The sequence below is a fragment of the Aquarana catesbeiana genome, linkage group LG03 (genome assembly GCF_042186555.1).
Source record: "Aquarana catesbeiana isolate 2022-GZ linkage group LG03, ASM4218655v1, whole genome shotgun sequence".
NCBI lineage: Eukaryota > Metazoa > Chordata > Amphibia > Anura > Ranidae > Aquarana > Aquarana catesbeiana.
In genome coordinates this window covers 628,768,954-628,790,773 of record NC_133326.1, presented here as the reverse complement: position 1 = coordinate 628,790,773, position 21,820 = coordinate 628,768,954, and the positions used below count along the sequence as shown (strand labels likewise).

The 21,820-nt window shown below is 39.7% G+C and overlaps 1 protein-coding gene and 1 long non-coding RNA gene across 10 annotated transcripts in view; one reads left to right on the top strand and one right to left on the bottom strand.

Moving 5' to 3' along the window:
• The window catches only part of LOC141133217 (uncharacterized), a 101,135-nt gene extending 100,237 nt beyond the window's left edge, over positions 1–898 (bottom strand). Inside the window, exon 1 of the long non-coding RNA XR_012243021.1 lies at positions 529–898. This is a non-coding gene — a long non-coding RNA (uncharacterized lncRNA). The remainder of the gene's footprint in view (positions 1–528) is intronic.
• ADGRL1 (adhesion G protein-coupled receptor L1) overlaps positions 1–21,820 on the top strand; it is a 631,260-nt gene that overhangs the window by 489,912 nt on the left and 119,528 nt on the right. For 3 of the 9 annotated variants that reach the window (XM_073622449.1, XM_073622448.1, XM_073622446.1), the window contains exons 5-6: positions 1,005–1,019; positions 16,282–17,100. The exons of 1 other annotated variant lie outside the window; for it this stretch is intronic. In XM_073622449.1, coding sequence (XP_073478550.1) covers positions 1,005–1,019; positions 16,282–17,100 — 834 coding nt within the window. Of the gene's footprint in view, positions 1–1,004; positions 1,020–1,170; positions 1,296–5,154; positions 5,250–12,661; positions 12,683–16,281; positions 17,101–21,820 lie in introns of those variants that run through there. 5 more of the 9 variants (XM_073622454.1, XM_073622447.1, XM_073622451.1 and 2 more) reach the window with 4 other exon arrangements.

The following is a 21,820-nucleotide window of genomic DNA, read 5'->3' as shown; positions in this document are numbered from 1 at the left end:
TTTCCTTTCCACTCCATTACTATTTATAACCATCTCCTCTCCTTTCCCTTTTGCTCCCTCTTTCCACTCACCACCATCCATTTTTTTCCCCTCCACTTTACTTACATTCATCACCATCCCTTCTCATCTCCCTTCCACCCCAATTGTGTTCACCACCATTATTTCTCCTTTCTTTTCCACACCACTTTACATTCACTGATGTCTCCTTTGTTATCTACTGTCATGTCTCTTTTCTTTACGACCACTATATTCACTACCATTCCCTTCCACCTGATAGTCTTTCCCTTCTATGCATATCTCCCTATTTTGTCATTTACAGTCATTGTATACCTAACATACATTTGCTCTGCTTATGTTGGCCTCACATTCCTGCATTTAAAGTTTTAAAAGTCACTGATCCCACGTGATAACCCATTTACCCATGCCCAATATGAATTGTTGCACTGTTACGACTGTGCACACAATATTACCTGCATACTGCTTTTACCATTCTTTACTTGTGCTTGGCTAGTGCTGCTTAATACCCACCTCAACATTGTGTCCTTACAAGGTCTTGCAATAAGATCCAAATTTCATTCTTCACATTCAGTCATGGATTTCATCTCATGTAAACCTTCTTGTTTGATTCACAATAACGTACCCATCTTGGTCACCATCACTTGCTCCTTCTCTGTCTTTCATAAACTCTCTTATACCATGTGCACCCCCTGTTCCCCAAACCCAATTCCATTCCTCTCTGCACACCTCTCTCTCTTTACAGGACCTTCCACTGGAAGCCACGATTCCCTCCCCCCTCCCCTACATCACACAATGGGGATATGGAATTGGGCTTGTCTTGTGTGGTGGGGGATGTGGGGTGGAGGGAGGGGAGGAATTCGTAATACCTTAAAGTGGAGGGGAGGGAAGATTTGGTAATGACACTCATGAATATCTTTCTCTCCTTTTTCCTATCTTCTTTTTCATTTGATATTTTTCTCTCTCTTTCTTTTCTGATGCGTGAATAGAAGTGGAGCAAAAAGGTAATTTTCATTAGTCCCTTCCTGTTACCCTCACGGTGACTCGTTAATTCCGCCCATAATTAATGTCAGAATCCTAACTTTTCCTTCTCTCTCCACCTCCCCTCCTCCTCTGTTCCCCCTCGCTGACCCTATTACCCTCTAATCCCTTTCGCTTTTTAAGGATTACAAGAGCTGGAGTTTTATGTGAAACAGTGAACAAAAAAGAAAAAAATCCTGAAAGACTCCATAACATGGAAAGAGGAAGGATTTAGCAGTGTAAAGGGTTAGGCCTGTATGGTAGGATTAAAGTTTTGTTAAAAGGAAGGTTAGACGGTGCATCATGGGAGATCAGCTATTATTTTATTGCTTTATTTTTTTTTAAGCACTGTAAGATTAAGTGATACGTGAAAGTCCCTTACATGTATATCCTAGGCCACTGTATTCAGCAATGAGGTTCACCAGGGAGATTATCAGTAACTATAACAGTAACTATTATTGTAGTTTCATGAAATAAATGGCAAAGGTGCAGCTATTTTTATTTTTTATTTTTTTCTCAGGGTCAGAGATGACCAGTCAGCCCTCTCAAGGAAGCATTAGGTCTCCGGCAGAGAAAGAGTCAGTGAAGCAATAATCTGCTTCATATTTTAAACAGCTCAGCTACAGTTAGCAGGATTCAATAAGATAAAAAGTGCAATACTCTGCAACCTCCAGCCAACCTTCATTCCTCACTGCCCTCCTCTTATCCTGTCATGTTTCCATAGCAACCCTCAGAAACCTGGCCTACCTCAATTATTCCCATCAGCTTTTCCCCTACTTTCTCACTCTCGTCCCTCTGCTCAGTCTCGCTCTTTCTCTTTCCCACTCGTTGTGTCACTCTCCTACTTAATTTAATTATATATATATTTATTTATTTTGTTCTTTTTATCTGTTCTCCCTCCTCACCCTAATTTTTTTTAAGGAAGGGAACTCCCTTACCCTCACAACATCTGCTTCTGTCAGGGAAAGGCCTAAGGGCATCACAGCAGCAGCAACACCTTATGTAAATGTACATGCTGTCTCTATGATAAAGTGGCACGAAGATGGAGGCAAAATATGCAGCTGTGTGGTAACGTGCACGCCTGTTGATTTATACACAAACAGGCTTTTTTAATAAGGCCGGGCCCTTGCTCATTGCAACCAATCAGACTCCACTTTCACAGTGTAAATTTCAAAATTCAAAGTGGAACCTGATTTACTGAAATAGATGACAGAGACCTGTACATACATTCCCTTGGCTTCCATTTTCATAAATCAAGCCCACGTTGCCTCATGTATAAAACAAAAGCGTGCTGCTCATAGTAACAGATGAGATTTCCACTTTCCTTTTGTGCATTATAAAATGTACAGGTTATGGTGGCTATGGGCAACAGGGACGCTTCCCAATTCTGTTTATACATGAAGCCGTAACAGAAGCAGCAACATTCTGTAGCTACAGCCAAACCAGTCAGAAACAAGGTTTCGTATGGTTTCGAATGAGCGGACTGGTGAAAGCTGGTTTCTGTGTGGCGGCTATAGGATTTTCACTGCTGTTTGTGCCGTGTTATTAAATATCCACAAATCTCATATGGGAAATATGACAGATACAAATGTAGATAATATTTGGCCATAGTGCATTTTCAGATGGTCTAGCTGCTCACGGAGGATTTGAGAACAGGATTCTGGGGAAGGGGGAGGTTGGTGGTGTTCGCTGATAACACACAGCACCCTGTGGAGATGATTAACCTCTCATCTGTCTGCTCTGTGCCGCACTCTGATTACTAACGCCATTAATCTGGTCTCTCCTTCCGCCTGTGCCCAGACCTGTGTATTGATATATAAAAACGGACGGCGGGAGCTTTCTCTGTGGGTGGAACTATTAAGACATGAAATTTTCTCTCATTGCTGCATATAATCTTTTTATATAGAGCCTAATATTGATTCTCTACCTCATGAGTTCTCTTGGTATAACCTCTATGTCACCCTGACATTCCATATACCTATCCTAGAATTTTGTATTATTTAAAGTAGTAAGACCCTTCATTTTTCACTGCACACCTCCATCCACACCTACTGTGACTCCATATATCCCCTTCTTTTGTTAATTCATGAAGACCCTTACCTATAACTTCTTGAGACCCTTGCCTCTGTTCAATAACGCTTCATACTGTGTCATATATATATATCTATAAATATCCTTCCTCCTCCTTTTACTTTATATGACCTGTAGCTATAGCCCTTCGTGTAAATCCATACGGACTCCGCTCTTCTAATTTTTCTCTCATGTCACTTTCCTTTTCATGCTACTAATCCTAAATTTCCTCCTGTGACTTCATATAAAGACCTGATATAATCTTCATATGAAACTAGATAACTCTTTCCTCTAACTTCTTTTATTAATTTTGCTGCAACCCCTCCCACTACTTCTTATAACCTGTCTCTAACACTTTCTGTTAGTCCATATAAAAGTTTCTGTCTGTAGAGCCTTCTATTATGTCCCAAAACCTCCTCTGTTTTTTTATTTCCTCCTATGACTATGACTATAGATTTTCTACGCTACTTCATTTGATCTCTTTGCCTATAACTCCTTTGATGACTCCATAAAACCTTTCTCTGTAGATCCTCTTATTTCTCTGTATATCCTCTTATTCCTAACCTGTATTATTTCTCCCAATAGCACGCCTTACTACCTTTCATAACCCCTCTACCTGTGACTCCCTTTATTACTTTATAATATGCTTCTGTCTGTAGATCCTCCTATTTTCCTGTTATCTCCTCCTATTCCTAACATGTATAACTTTTCCCAATAGCGTACCTTACTGCCCTTCATAACCCCTCTATCTATGACTCCCTTTATTACTTCATCAAACTTTGCTGTCTTTAGATTCTCCTATTTCACAAAATCTCCCCCTTTTCCTAAATTTTTTACCTTTTCCCTAAAGCACACCTTACTACCCCCATAACCCCTGGGTCCATGACTCCATTTATTACTCTATAAAACCTTTCTGTCTTTAGATCCTTCTATTTCTCCATACCTCCTCTAATTCCTAACCTGTGTAACTTTTGCCTGTAGCACACCCTACTACCCCTCATAACCCCTATATCTATGATGCCCTTTTTATTGGTCTATAAAACCTTTCTGTCTTCAGATCCTTCTATTTCTCCATATCTCCTCCTATTCCTAACCTATATGCCTTTCCCCTATAGCAGGCCATACTACCCCTCATAACCCCTCAATCTGTGACTCCCTTTATTACTCTAGAAAACCTTTCTGTTTTTAGATCCTTCTATTTCGCCATATCTCCTCCTATTCCTAACCTGTATAGATTTTCCCTGTAGCACACCTTACTACCCCTCAATCTATGACTCCCTTTTTAGTAATCTAAAAAACCATTCTGTCTTTAGATCTTCCTTTTTCTCCATATCTCCTCCTATTGCTAACCTGTATAACATTTCCCCGTATCACACCTTTCTATCCCCTATAACCCCACTATCTATGACTTCCTTTATTTCTCCATAAATCCTTTGTGTTTGGATATCCTCCTATTACTCCCTTGGTTCCCTCTGTGTCTCCGTATCTCCTCCTCTTCCTAACCTGTATAACTTTTCCCTATAGCACACCTTACTTCCCCCTCATAAATCCTCGACCTTTGACTCTCTTTATTACTCCTTTGTGTCTGTAGTTACCCCTATTACTCCCTGTAACTTCCTTGTCTGTATTTCCTCCTAAATACCCTTACAACTTTTACTTGTAGCACAACCTATCACTCCATAAACCCCTCTGTCTAAAACTCACTCTTTTTTCCATATGACTCCTACCTGTGACTCATCCTTTCACTTCATATGACCTCTCCCATCCCTGTAATTCCCCCTTTATCTCCATGTAGATTCCCCTTCTAATTAACTGTTTTCATATAGCCTATCTCTGCAGATCTGGCTGCCTGATTAGACCCTTTTAGTCTAGTTGTTTAGTGCTTTCCTTCCTATAATTCCCATTTGATTCCATAGAAGCATCTACCTCTCATATAGGTATTTCTTACATTCCCTTCTGCTTGTTTCACTGTATTAAGGGAGGGACAGACTCCACCAGTCTCCACCCAACATTTCATGAATTGGTGACAAAACTGTCTTTACATTGTAGGCTTTTGTCACGTCTAACGGCTTCCTTTGTGAGCAGGCGGATTCCACACCACCGTACAACACGCACTATCTTTGACTTCACTCTTCTCCCTACAGGTGTCTGAAATTAACCTTTCTTTCTGCGTTGCTGTGTAAGCTGTTTAACTGATTTAAAACCTGTTACAAGAACACCCTGATAGAAACATCTTACAGCCAGGCTGATCCCGTTATTGTAAGGGAACTCCGGTTACAAGGACACCCCTTTCAAAAATTGCACTCTGTCACAATGTGCCAATTGGCTAATCAATGCAAAGATGTCTGTGCAGCAAAATTCCTTGGGTTCCTGCTAGAGTGGGTACAATGAACTTCAGCTATAAAGGACCTTGATTTTTTTTTTTCATGGTGAGGTCACTAAAATAGGAAACAATGTTTTCTGTTTTTTTCTTTATTGTGTAGGCATAAAGTACCTTGGTTTTCTCTTAGTGTGATCAGATCAAAAAAGTTATTTAAAAAAAGCTATAAACAGTGATATACCTTAATTTCATCCTATGTGGTCAAATTGAGGCTATCAACAAATTCCCTTGACCTTTATTCCTTGTTTGGTCTTCATTGACCTTGAATTAGTTCTGATGTTCTCTGAGGTTAGACAAATGGTTTCTTAGGTATTTAAAGAAAGGATAGGTAGGAGTGGCATCTGATATCTATAAACCCATATGTTGTCTAGGCTGCTCCCTTTATCTCTGGAAGACCCTAGTGCAGATTTTCTTGACACCTGGCCTCAAGCTTCTCCAACAGTCCAGGTTTTCTGAATTTTAAGAAAAGTGGTGGGTTAACCACTGGCTGTCCTGGTAGGCACATCCATCATGGATTCTCCTTGGGGGAGATCTGTAGAACATTCATTACTGGGTGAGTTTGATGACTGCTTTGACATCTTCTGCCCTAGACTATGAAGCGTGTGTTAGGTTTGTAATGTCATGTATGAGGAAAAGGCATGTTGTATTTCAGTATTTCAGTTTGCTTGTACATTTCTATTGATACCAGTCCATTTGCATAAAGCGATGGATTAAATCATTATTTTAAAATGGAAGCACAGTATTTTCCCAAAATGTGCTTACTAGGCTGCCTGCAGAAACAACAACTGTCCCTTAAAACTTATATATTGATGGGGTGTTCTTATAACGGGAAGATTGCTTATCAGAAGGGACATGTTGGAGCTGTAAGTTTTCTTTTAAAGGGGCTTGTTCTTATAACATGGGTGGACTTGTATCTTTGATGTTGCACAATTTAGAGACCAAAGGAAGATAGTTTAGACTTAGCAATCTATTTGCTAGCATATATAGTATGTTGTCTTTAGGGATCCTAGAACAGTGTTAAAGAAGAAACATATTCAAATGGTTTGAACTTGAGGAAGAATCTGAACCCCTGCTTGGTCTTCACACCTCTCCATGGCCTCATTTGAGGATCTCTGCTCAGACTCAGCAATGTCAGCTCAGCTGAGAGTCCCTTTCTTCTATTACCAGCCAAATGGAACTTTGCAAGTATTTCTAGACAATCTACAAGCTGGCAGTTTACATAGCAGTATGTTCTAGGGAATCCTCAATCTATAAGCAGTAAAGATTTGGCAGGAGATCAGAACCTTCCCACCCACAACCAGCAAAGGTGTGAGTAGAACCCTGCTTTCAATTGAAAATGCAGGAATACAAGGCACAATTTAGGACAATGTTGTAATGAATAGGATTACACAGTTATGGGAGGTAATTTTTATACAAAAAAAAAGAATGTGAAAAAGTGTGAGGTATAGCTACAGAGAATATAGTGAAGAGATACTGCAGAGGGTAGCGTAACAGATTTCTATGGTGAGCCATGGATTTAATGGGGTTGATTTACTAAAGGCAAATAGGCTATTCACTTTGCAAGGGAAGTTGCGTATTGCAACTGAATTTTCCCCAGAGCTTAGTGAGTGTGCTGAAATTTCACTTTGCAAAGACTAACCAACCACTTGCACTTTTTGAAAACTGCAACTTTGATTGGAAAGTGAAAAGTCTATTTGCCTAACTCCAAAGTCACTCAGTAAGGTGAAGATTCAGAAATACATTATAGCTATTAAGAGTTTGATATAGATCAGCTAAAATATATTTATAGAAAGTTATATATTTAACTATAGACTGAGAATGACAGTAATGTTGCAGATAGTTATATGACAAGCCAAATATTTTTTTGTGTTTGTTAGTGAGCCACAGATGTATAGTTACATAGATTTGGAGCTACGATATAGTTAGAGAGAGTTATGTAATAAACCACAGATTCAGAATTACAGTATTGTTTAATTTACAGAGGGTTACAAAATGAGCCACAGAAATATAGTAACATGGTTACATAGTAAGCAACATTTTTTAGATAAAAATGATAGTATCAGAGAATTACATATTGAGCCATAGATCCACTACAGTGCAGTTACAGAGATTGACTGAGCCACAGATTCAGAAGGCCATTATTGTTATATAGGGTTATATAGTGAGCTATAGATATTCTTCAATAAACTATCAGAGAATTACATATTGAGCCAGTCCACTACAGCATAAATCAAAGAATTGCATAGTAAGCCATACATTCAGAATTGTTATATAGAGTTATATAGTGAGATATGATCTGCTATAGTATGGTATCAAATAATTACATAGTGACCCAGAGCCATAGGTACAGAAAGGTAAATAGTGAGACATAAATTTAGAGAGTTATAATATGGTAACATGGATTGAGCTAAAGATTTAATGAGGTACAGTGTAGTTACAGAGAGTTACATAGAAGGGAAGAGATTTGAAGAGTTACAGTACACTTACCGAGAGTTATAGTGAGTCACATTTACAGACAGTTGCAGTACATCAGTTGTATACCAACATAGACTTAGGTGATGACAAGGAATGCGGCAAGATATGACCATTGATTCCAGTATAAACATAAATGAATGGGTGGGCCAAGCATTTTTGTTTATGCCGAAGCTATACAGGGTTATAGTGAGATATAGTTACTATAAGGTATAGGTCAGTCCAAGGTGTTTAGGATTACTGAGGTAGAGTTGAGACATTTTAATCAGGCCCTGTTAATCAGAATTGTAACATTTAAAAGTGGAACTTTATTATAGTGAATTAGTGAAAAAGGTCCATTTCCCACAGCAACAAGTAAGTGATGCAAAAATTTTAAATCTCTGAAAAAAAAAAAATCAGCTGAGACCTTCCATCACAACCCCTACAGTTTGTATCCATCACCTCCAAAGGTTTATAAAGAGGTATGGCTAAAAAGAGTTGTGAGATGTACTTAAAGCGGAACTTCAGTCATTTTTTCAACTTTCCATCTATTAAATCTTCTGCTCTTGTTGTTTTAACTTTGGAAAGTATAACATTTTTTTTTCTGCCAGTAAATACCTTATACAGCCCACTTCCTGTTTCTTGTCTGGTAAAAAGCCTAGGCTTATGACATCATGCACAGCTCTCTCTATTTCACTCTTGTGGGAGTTTGCTAGGAAGGGAGGGGGGATGAACCATAAGAGGGCCAATGAGAGCTGCAGGGCTGCAGAGCTGGATGTGTGCCTCTGTGTGTCTGTGTAAATCCAGAAAGTGAACAGGCAGCAGCTTCAGATGCCCACAGTTAAAATGGATCCAACCAGACTTAGTGGTGGGAGATTGCTGCAGCATATTTGGCAAGTACAGAATCACAGTATATATAAAATAATATGCAAAGTGGTTGGAGGGAAGCTTCAGAATGGCACAGATTTTTTTAATACAAATTATGTGAGCAGACTGCAGTTCCTCTTTAAGTAGAAATACATAATTTTGCCTGATCTGTCAAAGCATTTTCAATGCAGTTTAATCAGTTTCGTGGCACCGTCCCATAATAGTGATGTAGATGACACTACAATTTCCTGGTTTATCCTTACAGCTTTTTGTGTCACCCATCTGCTCATTGAACAATGAATCAGCAGTATGGTGATGTTGATTCATAGTCCTTTGAGGAGGCTGGATACAGTGTGGGGATACATTAAGCTCCAAAGCTGAATCTGGAAGTAGGGTGGTCTCCTGGATAGCAGATATATAGAAATCAAAAGAATGGCTGAACATAATTAGAAACCTTTTGGCAGATAAATCAGTTTGCATATATGTACTTATTTTTATTTATTTCAGGTACTTATATAGCACTGTCAATTTACACAGCGCTTTACATTCACATCAGTCCCTACCCTCAAGGAGCTTACAATCTAAGGCCCCTAACTCACATTCATACATACATACTAGGGACAATTTAGACAGGATCCAATTAACCTACCAGCATGTCTTTGGAGTGTGGGAGGAAACCGGAGTACCCAGAGGAAACCCATGCAGGCACAGGGAGAACATGCAAACTCCAGGCAGGTAGTGTCATGATTGGGATTCAAACCAGTGACCTTTCTTACTGCTAGATGAAGGTGCTATCCACTACACCACTGTGCCACCCTAAACCATGTATTAATCTGATTCATTTTAACTTAAGCTGTCTATGCACAAGACGGTTGGGTTGTTCAACAATTATCACTGGCTTTGAATGGCCCAATGTGCAGTAGATTTAGATATCAAATTATCTAGCTTTGACAGATTCAGGTGTCCTGATAGGTTGCTCACAGCTCAACGAGACAATGAATCAGATCATACCAGAGCCCCATATATGAGGTTGTGTGGCTCTGGAGTGATCATGTCTTCCATTCTGATTGCAAGATATCCAAGCAAATACTAAGTAAAAAAAGTCATACATGCATTAAATAATGTTGACTTGTGTATAAAATTAATCCAACACTCTGCTACTGATCATCTGCCCATTCATTCCCAACTACAGGTTCTGGCTCGCCCAGCAGTCCATTGTATGCTTTAAGAATAAACTAAAAAGAAGAGAAAGAAGCTGAATTAAAAGACACTGTTACAAGTTTATTAATGCATAGGATGCAGTGGCAAAATACCTGAACCTCCACCCTAGCGCATTTCGCTCAAACAATGCGCTTATTGTTGAGTTGACTGTATGAATACGTGCATTGCCTGAGTGAAACGCATTAGAAGGCAGAGGTTCAGGTGACTTCCTTTCTCATCTTTTTTGTTTACACTGATTACTGGGACACCTTGCCTAGAATATTCACACATATAGACACCTTTAAAGTGTATGTAAACCCTTACAATGAACTTCTCTTAATTGCCTTGTGCAAAACAATACCATTGATCACTCCAGGAATCCAGTGCTCTCTTGTAGACTCTGCTGTCATATCTCCAACAGTGTTATCAGCCCTTTCAAGTTCAACTTTATGCACTATCGAAAGCCCAAACCCCCCCATACGATTTGGAGAGGAAGCTGTGTTCCACAGTCCCAACACACTTCCTGTCTTAGGCTGACAACCCTGCTCCTCTATAGATACATTACAGTGAGCATTGTCATCCTAGGACAGGAAATGTGTTGCAGGGTCACCAGCTGAAAAAAGGGATAAATGCCTAAAAAAATGAATGCAGGCACCACATCTAAGGACTAATTAGCTGCAATATTCAAAATGTAGTTCTTGGGTTTATACACACTTTAATTGTATGATTTAAATAAATAAAACTGAATAAAGCTGCTTCAGAAACCTTTATGTATTAATGGAGAATGGTTGTACTCCTTCACCCACCCTCTTTGTCAGCAAGATTTTCATTTTCAGGTATTCCCAACACAACACTTTTGCCCTAGATGTACCTAATTCATCATGACAAAATATAAAAAATAAGGCAAGGGGGGTGAGGTGACAAGGGTAAATGAAATAGGGTATTAGGGTAGGGAATAGGGTGGAAAATACCTTTAAGAATGAACTACATCCCATCAAGGAAGTCTAACAAGTAAAGTTAAGTGAACCTAACTAGTATAGTGGAGTCCACAGATAGGCTTTAGGGGCATGTGAAAATGATTTGTTGACATCAATAGCTCACTGCACTCCTGTGGTCTGAAATCTGAAGGGTGCACGGCCTGCTGTTTACAAGGGATTTGTTCAGTTTTACACTTCTAGCCTTCCTATCTCATACTGCTTGAGCAATTAATGTAGAACATGTAGAAGTTTAGGTCTGCTTTCAGTTAGCTACATATCTCTAGGTTTATGACATTCTCAGTTTAAAGGAGAAGCTGGTGGGTATGATCACCCCTGGTTTCTAATATTTCTCATGGCCTCCAGTAGAAGTATTTTCTACTAACATTCCCAGTACTACCCAAGTTGGAGTTTCATTCCCTCTGATGCCCTTCTCACTCCTCACAAAAGAAAGAGTGAGAGAACTTTGTAATGGCTGCAGTTGGTGGATGAGGTGGAGAACGTTGGTTAATACATTTTGCTGTTAGTGTTCTAGAAATATAAGAGTCCATTAAGTGATGCATTTCAGCAGCACCTGAACTGAAACATCGTTTTTTGTTGGATTACCCTTAAACCAAAGAAATTATGTAGCCTTCTGTCCCGGCTGGTGGGGACATTCATTGCAAAAAAAGAATGATGCAGACATGATGTCTTGATGTCTGCTGAAAATGTGCAGAGTCTCCAGTCTTTTCTTGGGAGAAGAATGTAAATGTTTTCTAAGTAGGAAGAAGCACAGAATGATCAGTGGGGCAGAGGCCATCCTTTTAGATGCAATTTTAGAAATTTTAAAGATAGGCCGCGGATAGGCTGTTACAGAAGTCTGGGCAGGAGATAATGAAGATTGCATTAGGATTTTAGAACCAGCCAGCAAGAAAAAAAAGAAAAGGAGCTTTTAGCTTTGTCATAAAGGTATACATTTTACTAACAGCCTTAAAGTGCTGTACAAAATCAAAGTAGCCAGTGTCTCTGGTAAGGAGCTTTAGAGGTTGAGCTTTACATTAATGATGGGAAGAAAGTGAATGATTTAATTAAAGTATAACTCCAGTCTAAACAAAACCCTTTAGAGCGTGTGTAATAACCTACAATTTGTCTCGTTTTCAGATGTTAGAAGGGCTTCCAATGTTTAAATTGTCAGAATGATTTGCTTGTGCATGTTGTGTCTTAAGATCATTGGGAGTCTGTGGAGCCATGCTGTGTCTTCACCCGCCTTCATCATTAGCAGCTATGACATGCTGAGGTGGAGGCGTGGCCCCAAACAGATAGGAGTATGGGGACCCCTAAAATTGTTTTTCACATAGGGTTGTTTGTTTTTTTTCTTCTGGAAATTGCAGAGCTGTTATGTCAGGGGATCAATATAGTGTTTAGCAGATTTTTTAAGGTTATAGTTCTTATATATGGGAAATGCTTATTCACTTACTGAGTGGCTTAAATATAATTGCTTGTGCAAGCATTTTCCATCTAATATAGATTTTTGCTTTCTTTTTTGGATTGTTTCTTTAAGGAAGCTTCTGGGCTTTGTTTCTAAATGTTCACGCTTGGCTTGGTTTTCTAAATACATTAGATTCTTACCCGAAAAGGACACAAGAGTTGAGCTTAATCCAACAACATCGGAAATAAACAAGGCTTCTCGGAAATGCAAATGGAGGTTGAAAAACTTAATTTGAAGGTACCCATAGACATGGTTGGAATGGGTTACAAACTCATGTTTGTGGGGTACTTGTACATACCTCGTGGAAAGTCTTTTTAAGGAAACAGTTATCAGGCAGGTTAGCAAACCTTATCTAAATGCATGTCAATCTGTTCCTCTTCGCATAGACTGAATGGAAAGTCAGTCAAAGTGTTTATTCATGTTTAGTAACCCCCTGGCAGACTCAAGTTCCTAATGGTGGTTGGAAAGTGTCTTCTAGTGTCTATGTGAACCTTAAAGAATGTCTAAAGTCAAGAATCAAAATATAATATACTGTAACTCACCAGTCCTTAGATATGGTGGCTGTATACATTTGCATTTTTCAGGCTAAGAACATTTTTTGGAAAGTACAGAAAATACTAGTTGATTTTTACTAAAAATGTAATGTTCTGGTCACTTCCTATGAACTAAACTAAAAGCATAAATAATTTTATCTTCTTTTTGTTAGCCACTAGTCTGCCCACCGCTATGTAATGGAAATGAAGAGCGTGAAGCTGGCCATCCATGGAGGGCATTTCAGCCAGTTCCCAAAGAATCAGACGAAATTCACTCAGCGGGTAGCCCTCTCAGCCACCTCCTGCCTGACATCCCTCAATTGAAAAATTTAAGGAAACAGTTGGGAAATTGTCAGCTAAACAGCATCTGGCGACATTTAAATGTAGCTGCTGTTCGGGTATTTTGAAAGTTGGTGAGGCCAGCTGTCACAATACAAAAGCTATATAGCATGGATGGAAGAATCTGTTAGATGTTTCCATTCAGCCTGTGTATGGCCATGTTAAGATATGTTTGAGGTCCAGATAAGGTAGCAACCATGGCTCCCTATATAGATACAGTGGGCTGAGTACGTGTAGACACTCTAGGATAGGAAATGTGCTATCTGTAGGATTGCAAGGTGAAAAAAAAAAAAAGAAAAAGCTTTAACAAATTAATGCAGACACCCCATCTAATGACCGGTAAGCTTCAAAATATTAATATATTATTTGTGTTGGTGGGGGGGTTAGATATGCTTTAAATTGGATTTTAAGACCTAGATATTGGCATATAATGCTATTCAGTGCCTGAATGTAGCTCCAATCAGCTCCAAATGTAGCCCCAAAGTCCAAACTGTATATTTTTTTAACTTTTTATCCAGTGGCCTACCAGTGGTCACCATTACCTGGATTACAGAAAGATAGGATGCTAAGCGTGTGCAAATGTTTTGGGAAGTCTTGTAGTTCTTTTTCACCATGGGGTCTATTTATAACATTTTTAAACAAGATTAACACAACTTTCACCCAAGATTCATGCATTTTAAGTGGATTTAATTTATTCTTGTGTAAAAAAAAATATTTAAATAGACCCTCATGTATTTTGAGCAATTAGGCCTATAAATAGTGTGAAAAAATATTGCATTTGATATAAACAAGATTGGCATATAGTTTAAAGGTCTTAAGTTCTTTATTGTCCTGTAGACAAGTAAATTCAGAACAGAGCCTAATAACTGTGGACCTCCGGTGTGCCTTTTGTATTTGACTTCCGTTTTTTGTGTAGGTGGTAAGGACAAATTAAATGTTAACAAACAGTTATAGAAGGACTTTACAATCTAGCGCATCATGCAGAAGCCATTAAGCCCAATGCATAAGCCACCAGGCATTTTTAACAGCCAGGGCATATATGCTTCCACTGACAATATGAGAGACTTTAATTAAGGGTCCAGTTAAAATGTTCTAGGCGTATTGGCATCCTGGCTTCTGGAATTTGTCCAGCCTTGCATTAGAGAATAAAATAATGAGTAAGGTTTATGACAGTCTTGGCATACCCTGGAATATATTTCAAAAACAGTATATCTAAATGTAATGTAATACTTGTTAGGCAGTACTTTAAAAGGTGAATCCAGAGACTACGTCAATAAGTGCCTAGTTAAATCCATGTGACCCTTGGACTATACAATTTCTGAATTGCTGCTTTTTAATCTGACTCCAGCCCCAGAGAAAGCTCAAAGTTCTGCCTGTTCCGACCAAAGTTAACCCTATTACCCAGACACAGCAGAGGCAACCATTTTGTCAATTTCATGCCATATTCCACTGATTGCGGACTTTATTTAAAAGTGGCAGCATGTGTGGGATGAATAAATGGCTGTTCCTGCTATGTGCAAGTAATGGGCGCACGCAAAGATACTTTTAAATTGGGTCTTAAATTAATCAAGCTGTCCTATTTTGGGGAAAAAAATATTTTGAAACAAAATTTATTTCTTTATACGGGGTGTTCTTTTAATGGGTTCCCTTCTATAAAGGGCACATTGGCACAACAGGATGTTCCTATAATTTGGATATATGTTTTCTGCAAGGGTTTCTTTAACTTAATCAATATTTCCGTCCAGCAGGACAGCGGATGCCAATCTCATTTACCCACAGTGCAACTCAGCAGGTTTCTTTCTTGCGTCTCGCACCTCACGGCTGTTTAATCAGCTCCCCTCTAACCCAATTAGCTTTCAGGATCCCAGTGTGAGCAGCAACAGAGATCCTCAGTGGGGGGAGGTCAACCACCCATGGTCCATGATTGGCTGAAAGAGTGCTATGTGACCTAAGAGGTTCTTCTCTCTCCCTCCCCTAGCAGCGATGCCATGGCAATAAAAAAAAATGTTGTTTTTCTCTTATTATGGGATGTGGAAGACATCAGTTATGAAAAGGAGGAGGGGGAGAGAGATGCTTATGATTTTAAAGACATTGACAGAAAAAGTTTGTGTAGGAGTAGCTAGACGGAGAAAGGGAATGTTTTGAGTTCAGAGATTGTTCAGACACTTTATTGAGCCTGGAGCAACAGTAGAATAGTACACTGAGCTTATACATGGAAGAGGTAGACAATAAAGTCTTGAAAGAGAAAACAGATGTTAGAAAAAAAAACAATAACACCTCACAGCAATGGCTACTTTTCTATTAGTAAATGAATATGGAGAATAGAGTATGCAGGCATGTTTTCTGGAGAATTCATGTAAGAAGTGAGACAAGAAAGTAATCTAGTGGGTCAGATTTGATGGGACAGGAAGGTGTAGAGTATGGGATGGCTTCAAGATTAGGAGACGGTTTTCTTTTCTGATTCTCTCTCTTAATCTTCTCCCTTGTCATACCCTTCTCACTCCCCCAGACTCATCCTCCTATGATCACAGGTTAATATTGGGGGTGTGGAAAGTATACACAGCTCATTGCAATTGTTTCTTTCTCTCCCCCTCCCCTACCTACCCCTGTTTCTTTTCCTTCTTTCAACCCTGTTTCTCTTCTCTATTTATCTCCCTCCCACAATGTCACTTCTTTCTCTTGTTTGTTCATTCTTTTCATATTCTTTTTCTGTTTCGCATCAATCCATTACAATTGACTCTTTTTCTTAAATTCCATACACCCTTACCTTGGACGTTCCTGTCTTCGATTTTTTTTTTTTGTCCATTATTTTTGTACATTTCTTGACTTACCTCCAACTTTTTTCTTTCACTTTGTCGTTGTTTTTGTGTACTTTATCTATGGTTCATTTATTCTCCCCACCATCATCTGCTATTTTCCTTTCTTCCTCCCTCTGTCCTGTCCCACCTTTTCCCATCCTTACAGTTTTCGTCTGCCCGGGAATGCTACAGGAGATTCTAGAGCCCACTTCCACCCATGAGTCTGACCATCAATCGGGAGCATGGTGTCGAGATCCACTACAAGCTGGTGAGCGACTCTATGTCATGCCATGGATTCCCTACCGTACAGACACGTTAACAGAGTATGCATCCTGGGAGGACTATGCTGCTGGACGACATACTACTACATACCGTCTACCAAGTCGGGTGGATGGCACAGGTTTTGTGGTGTACGATGGGGCTGCTTTTTATAACAAGGAACGTACACGCAACATTGTAAAATATGACCTTAGGACACGGATCAAGAGTGGAGAGGCAATTATATCCACAGCAAACTATCACGATACTTCACCCTACAGGTGGGGTGGGAAAACTGACATAGACCTGGCTGTGGATGAGAATGGGTTATGGGTTATCTATGCTACGGAAGGAAACAGCGGGAGGCTAGTGGTGACCCAGCTCAACCCATATACTCTCCGTTTTGAGGGGACATGGGAGACGACTTATGATAAGCGTTCTGCATCAAATGCTTTCATGGCATGTGGTGTCCTTTATGTGCTGAGATCAGTGTATGCAGATGATGATAATGAATCAGCAGGCAACCGACTGGAGTATGCCTTTAACACACATCGTAACAGAGAAGAACCACTGGGGATCAATGGAGCCAATGGATTGGATTTTCCCAACCCATACCAGTACGTGTCATCTGTGGACTACAACCCTAGAGACGGGCAGTTATATGTCTGGAACAACTATTTTCTGGTCCGCTATGCATTGAGGTTTGGTCCTCCTGACCCAGCAGAGGGTAAGTTGTGAAATTTATTGTCAACAAAAATGTTATAGAATTAAATAATGAATACTTATTATGTATTGAATATTAAAAAAAGTGAAGTTTAAGTCCATGATTACTACACTTAAAATAAGCCCGTCACAAAGTCAACATAAGTAGTTTTATGTAAAAAACATATTGCAACTTTGGTAAACGTCCCAGTACTTTTTCCTTAAGCTCCATTAGTGTTCACCCTTAACCTTTCGTAGAACCTGGAATAAAAATGGTTTATAGGGGCCTTTTAGGCTTTGAGTTATTCAACATACACTTTTAAGGTGCAAAAAGTGTCTTTACTGTAACATAAAACTTAATTTGTAAAAAAAAAATATATATATATTTTTGGGTTGCAAAAGTGTTTTCTCCTTTTCAGGACAAGACAGCTTTCCACCACGCATAACATGTTGTGAAAAAGCTAAAAACTTCTCTAAAACAATTTTTTACGTGTGTTGCGTCTCCCACTACTTTCTGGCAAGCTCAAAACTGGATTCAATACAGAGCCTTTTCAGCAGTGCCTATACCTTATTACTGTTGTATAAAGCCCAGTTTTGTGGAGCTTCCAGGTTATATGTGTCCCAGAGATGCTTTCACTGATCTTACAAACCCCCCAAAAAAGGAAAAACAGCCTAACAAACGTATCCCTTTACCATGGTTCTGCAAACCCCATTGAAACAGAAACTATTCTCCCCTGAGGCATGTACAGTATCTCACAAGTACACCCCTCACATTTTTGTAAATATTTTCTTATATCTCATGTGACAACAGCGAAGAAATTACACTTTGCTACAATGTAAAGTAGTAAGTGTACAGCTTGTATAACAGTATCAATTTTCTGTCCCCTCAAAATAACTCAACACACAGCCATTAATGTCTAAACCGCTGGCAAAATAAGTGAGTACACCCCTAAGTGAAAATGTCCAAATTGGGCCCAAAGTGTCAATATTTTGTGTGGCCACCATTATTTTCCAGCACTGCCTTAACCCTCTTGGTCACGGAGTTCACCAGAGCTTCACAGGTTCTCCATGACAACATCACAGAGCTGGTGGATGTTAGAGACCTTGCGCTCCTCCACCTTCCGTTTGAGGATGCCTCACAGATGCTCAATAGGGTTTAGGTCTGGAGACATGCTTGGCCAGTCCATCACCTTTACTCTCAGCTTCTTTAGCAAGGCAGTGGTCGTCTTGGAGGTGTGTTTGGGGTCGTTATCATGTTGGAATACTGCCCTGTGGCCCAGTCTCCGAAGGGAGGGAATCATGCTCTGCTTCAGTATGTCACAGCACATGTTGGCATTCATGGTTCCCTCAATGAACTGTAGCTCCCCAGTGCCGTAGCACTCATGCAGCCCCAGACCATGACACTCCCACCACCATGTTTGACTGTAGGCAAGACACACTTGTCTTTGTACTCCTCACCTGGTTGCCCCCACACACGCTTGACACCATCTGAACCAAATAATTTATCTTGGTCTCATCAGACCACAGGACATTCCAGTAATCTAAGTCCTAAGTCTGCTTGTCTTCAGCAAACTGTTTGCGGGCTTTCTTGTGCATCAACTTTAGAAGAGGCTTCCTTCTGGGACGAAAGCCATGAAGAGCAAATTGATGCAGCGTGTGGCGTATGGTCTGAGCACTGACAGGCTGACCCCCCGAACCCTTCAACTTCTGCAGCAATGCTGGCAGCACTCATACGTCTATTTCCCAAAGATAACCTCTGTATATGATGCTCAGCACGTGCGCTCAACCTCTTTGGTTGACCATGGCGAGGCCTGTTCTGACTGGAACTTGTCCTGTTAAACCGCTGTATGGTCTTGGCAACCGTACTGCAGCTCAGTTTCAGGGTCCTGGCAATCTTCTTATAGCCTAGGCCATCTTTATGTAGAGCAACATTTCTTTTTTTCAGATCCTCAGAGAGTTCTTTTCCATAAGGTGCCAAGTTGAACTTCCAGACACCAGTATGAGAGAGTGAGAGTAATAACACCAAATTTAGCACACCTGCTCCCCATTCACACCTGAGACCTTGTAACACTAACGAGTCACATGACACCGGGGAGGCAAAATGGCTAATTGGGCCCAATTTGGACATTTTCACTTAGGGGTGTACTCACTTTTGTTACCAGCGATTTAGACATTAATGGCTGTGTGTTGAGTTATTTTAAAGGGGACAGTATATTTACACTGTAATACAAGCTGTACACTCACTACTTTACATTGTAGCAAAGTGTCATTTCTTCAGTGTTGTCACATGAAAAGATCTAATAAAATATTTACAAAAATATGAGGGGTGTACTCACTTTTGTGAGACACTGTATATGGTTTGTTATCCCTGAAGCAAAGGAACACTTCATAGGGATTCAAAACAGAACTTCAAGAGGACCTATCATCCTTTAGCTAAAATAATTGGAATGTAAACTAGATATAGTAACAGGTGTCTGCTTCTCATATACCGGTATATGAGCTAAGGATGATACTTTAAGTACAAAACTGCCAGTGCTACTATAAATCAGCCCACAAAATTAGGTAGTGGTCCACACATACAGTATATAAAGAAATGAAAACAGTGATGTGAAAATAATTGTTAGAAAGGAGATATTAAATTCCGTTAACTCAATAGTCCAAACAAGGAGTTTTCAGAGCTGAACTCTTGACCAGGAATAATAAGATATTTACAAGCCAAGGTTTTGAGGCTCACATCCTAATTTGGAATCAAAGCTGACAATATTGTGGCTTGGCGCACACATTGCAGCCTTCTTCAAAGTATTTTCATGTAAACCATAGTTAGTGAAAGGGAAAGATAAATGAATCCTCCTTTTGTAAAACAACACCAGCACATTATACTGATAATCGAGGCTTTCATATACTCATACTGAATTATTGTTTGTCATGTGAAAAATCTTTCGAAACACTTTTGAATTGGAGTAGTAGGGATCCCAGCTGGAAATGAATAAATACAATTCCACTTTTACAGTTATAGGTAGACTTCTAATGCCTGGTACACACAATGAAATTATCAGACTATCAGACGAATGATCGTCCGTTTTTTTTTTTTTTTTGCATGCTAATCTCAGATCACACCTGAAGAGTTTACTAAAGTCACGAAAATTCTCGTACGACAGGATGAAAATTTGGAAGTGATGTCATGTGTTGTAATGTATTTGTATTGCATTTTCGAATGACAACTGTACTGATTACACTAAGATTGTACAATCTGGCATCATACGGAAAAAAAATTTGTGCATGTCCGATCAAATAATATCGGATGAACTGTCCTGATCGGCTCTTGAAAGCTCTGTACTAACGATTAGATTATCGTACGATCGCTCCGGGGCTTTAGAGTTGCCTCTAAAGGCATGATATCTTATAAATATCCCTTTCCTCAACTGCATTCAGTATTAAATATCCACATCCATGGCAACAATCGCATCAGTTCAATTTGCCTTAGTAGCTTCACTGGCCATGCCTTAAGTGGGAATATAGCACCTAATGTATATAGTATTAATGTCCAAGAGTGTATAGGCAGCTGCAGTCTATTTTGACCGAAGGCGGTGTCACTCTTCCGCAGTGGCAATGCAGGTGGAGGAGGAAGTCGAGAGGAACCTAGTTCCTCTATGATGTCCTCGGTCACAAAGAGGCAGCATTCAATTAGATGTTGACATCCCATGAGTCTTTGGTAGTCATCTTGGGTTAGGCAAAGTCTATTTAGGACCCTGGCTCCCGGGTTTGGCACTCATGCTGCGTGTGGCTAGAGTAAGGACAGGTCAATCGTTTTTCAGGGACAGTGCTTAACAACAGGGAGAGGTTCCAGATGAATAGGCAAAGTGCAAGGACATGCCATCCATCCTGGAAGCCTCCCTACTTGGGTATAGACCAGCAAGGCTGCATTCCACCCCTGGAGACAGACGCTGTTGACACACTATAGACATACTGCTACTACTCATCAATGTACATCCTGTGAGTTCATCTGGTCAGGTTGCCTTACCGCTGGACTTGTTGTACATTATTGAACTTCAATTTCAATACAGTTCTGATTTCTACCACTGGACTCTGAGTGGTCAAGTGGGCAAAAAGAATTTTGACATTATACAGACAACTAAACATGTGCGCCGCAATAAAAATTTGTTTCGTTCTGTTTCATATTAGAATTAATTTGTATCTCGTAATTCGTGTCCAAAATTCAATTTAAATTCGTACGAAATACGTTCGTTAACTTTCCGTAACAATTACGAATGTTCGTTATGATGAATTTATCATTATGAGGGGCTCCCACCATCCCTGAGCTGTGCTGACTTCCTGGGTTTTTAACTTTTAGGTTCATTAACTTTTCGTAACAATTACGAATGTTCATTAGGAATTTGGACCCGAAATTCGTAAACGAAATTTCGTATTTCGTACAAAATTCGGAAGCATAGTAATTCGTATTTTGGATCCTCCCGAATGTACGAATTTACAGAAATTCGTACGAAACTAATCACACATGTCTACAGACAACCACCTATTCAATGTCTAGTACGCGTGTCCCATAAAAGATACAGTCTACAGCAGCTGAACTCTGAGGAAGCTGGACGTTACTGGCCAAACCAGTCAGATGCCTGTGACCTCCCCTGTCCACTCCCCTGAGACACTTCTACTATGAGGATGAGGATAAATGTGGACTTTGTTCATATATATATCTTGAGCCTGTATCCTATTTCTAAACTATCATG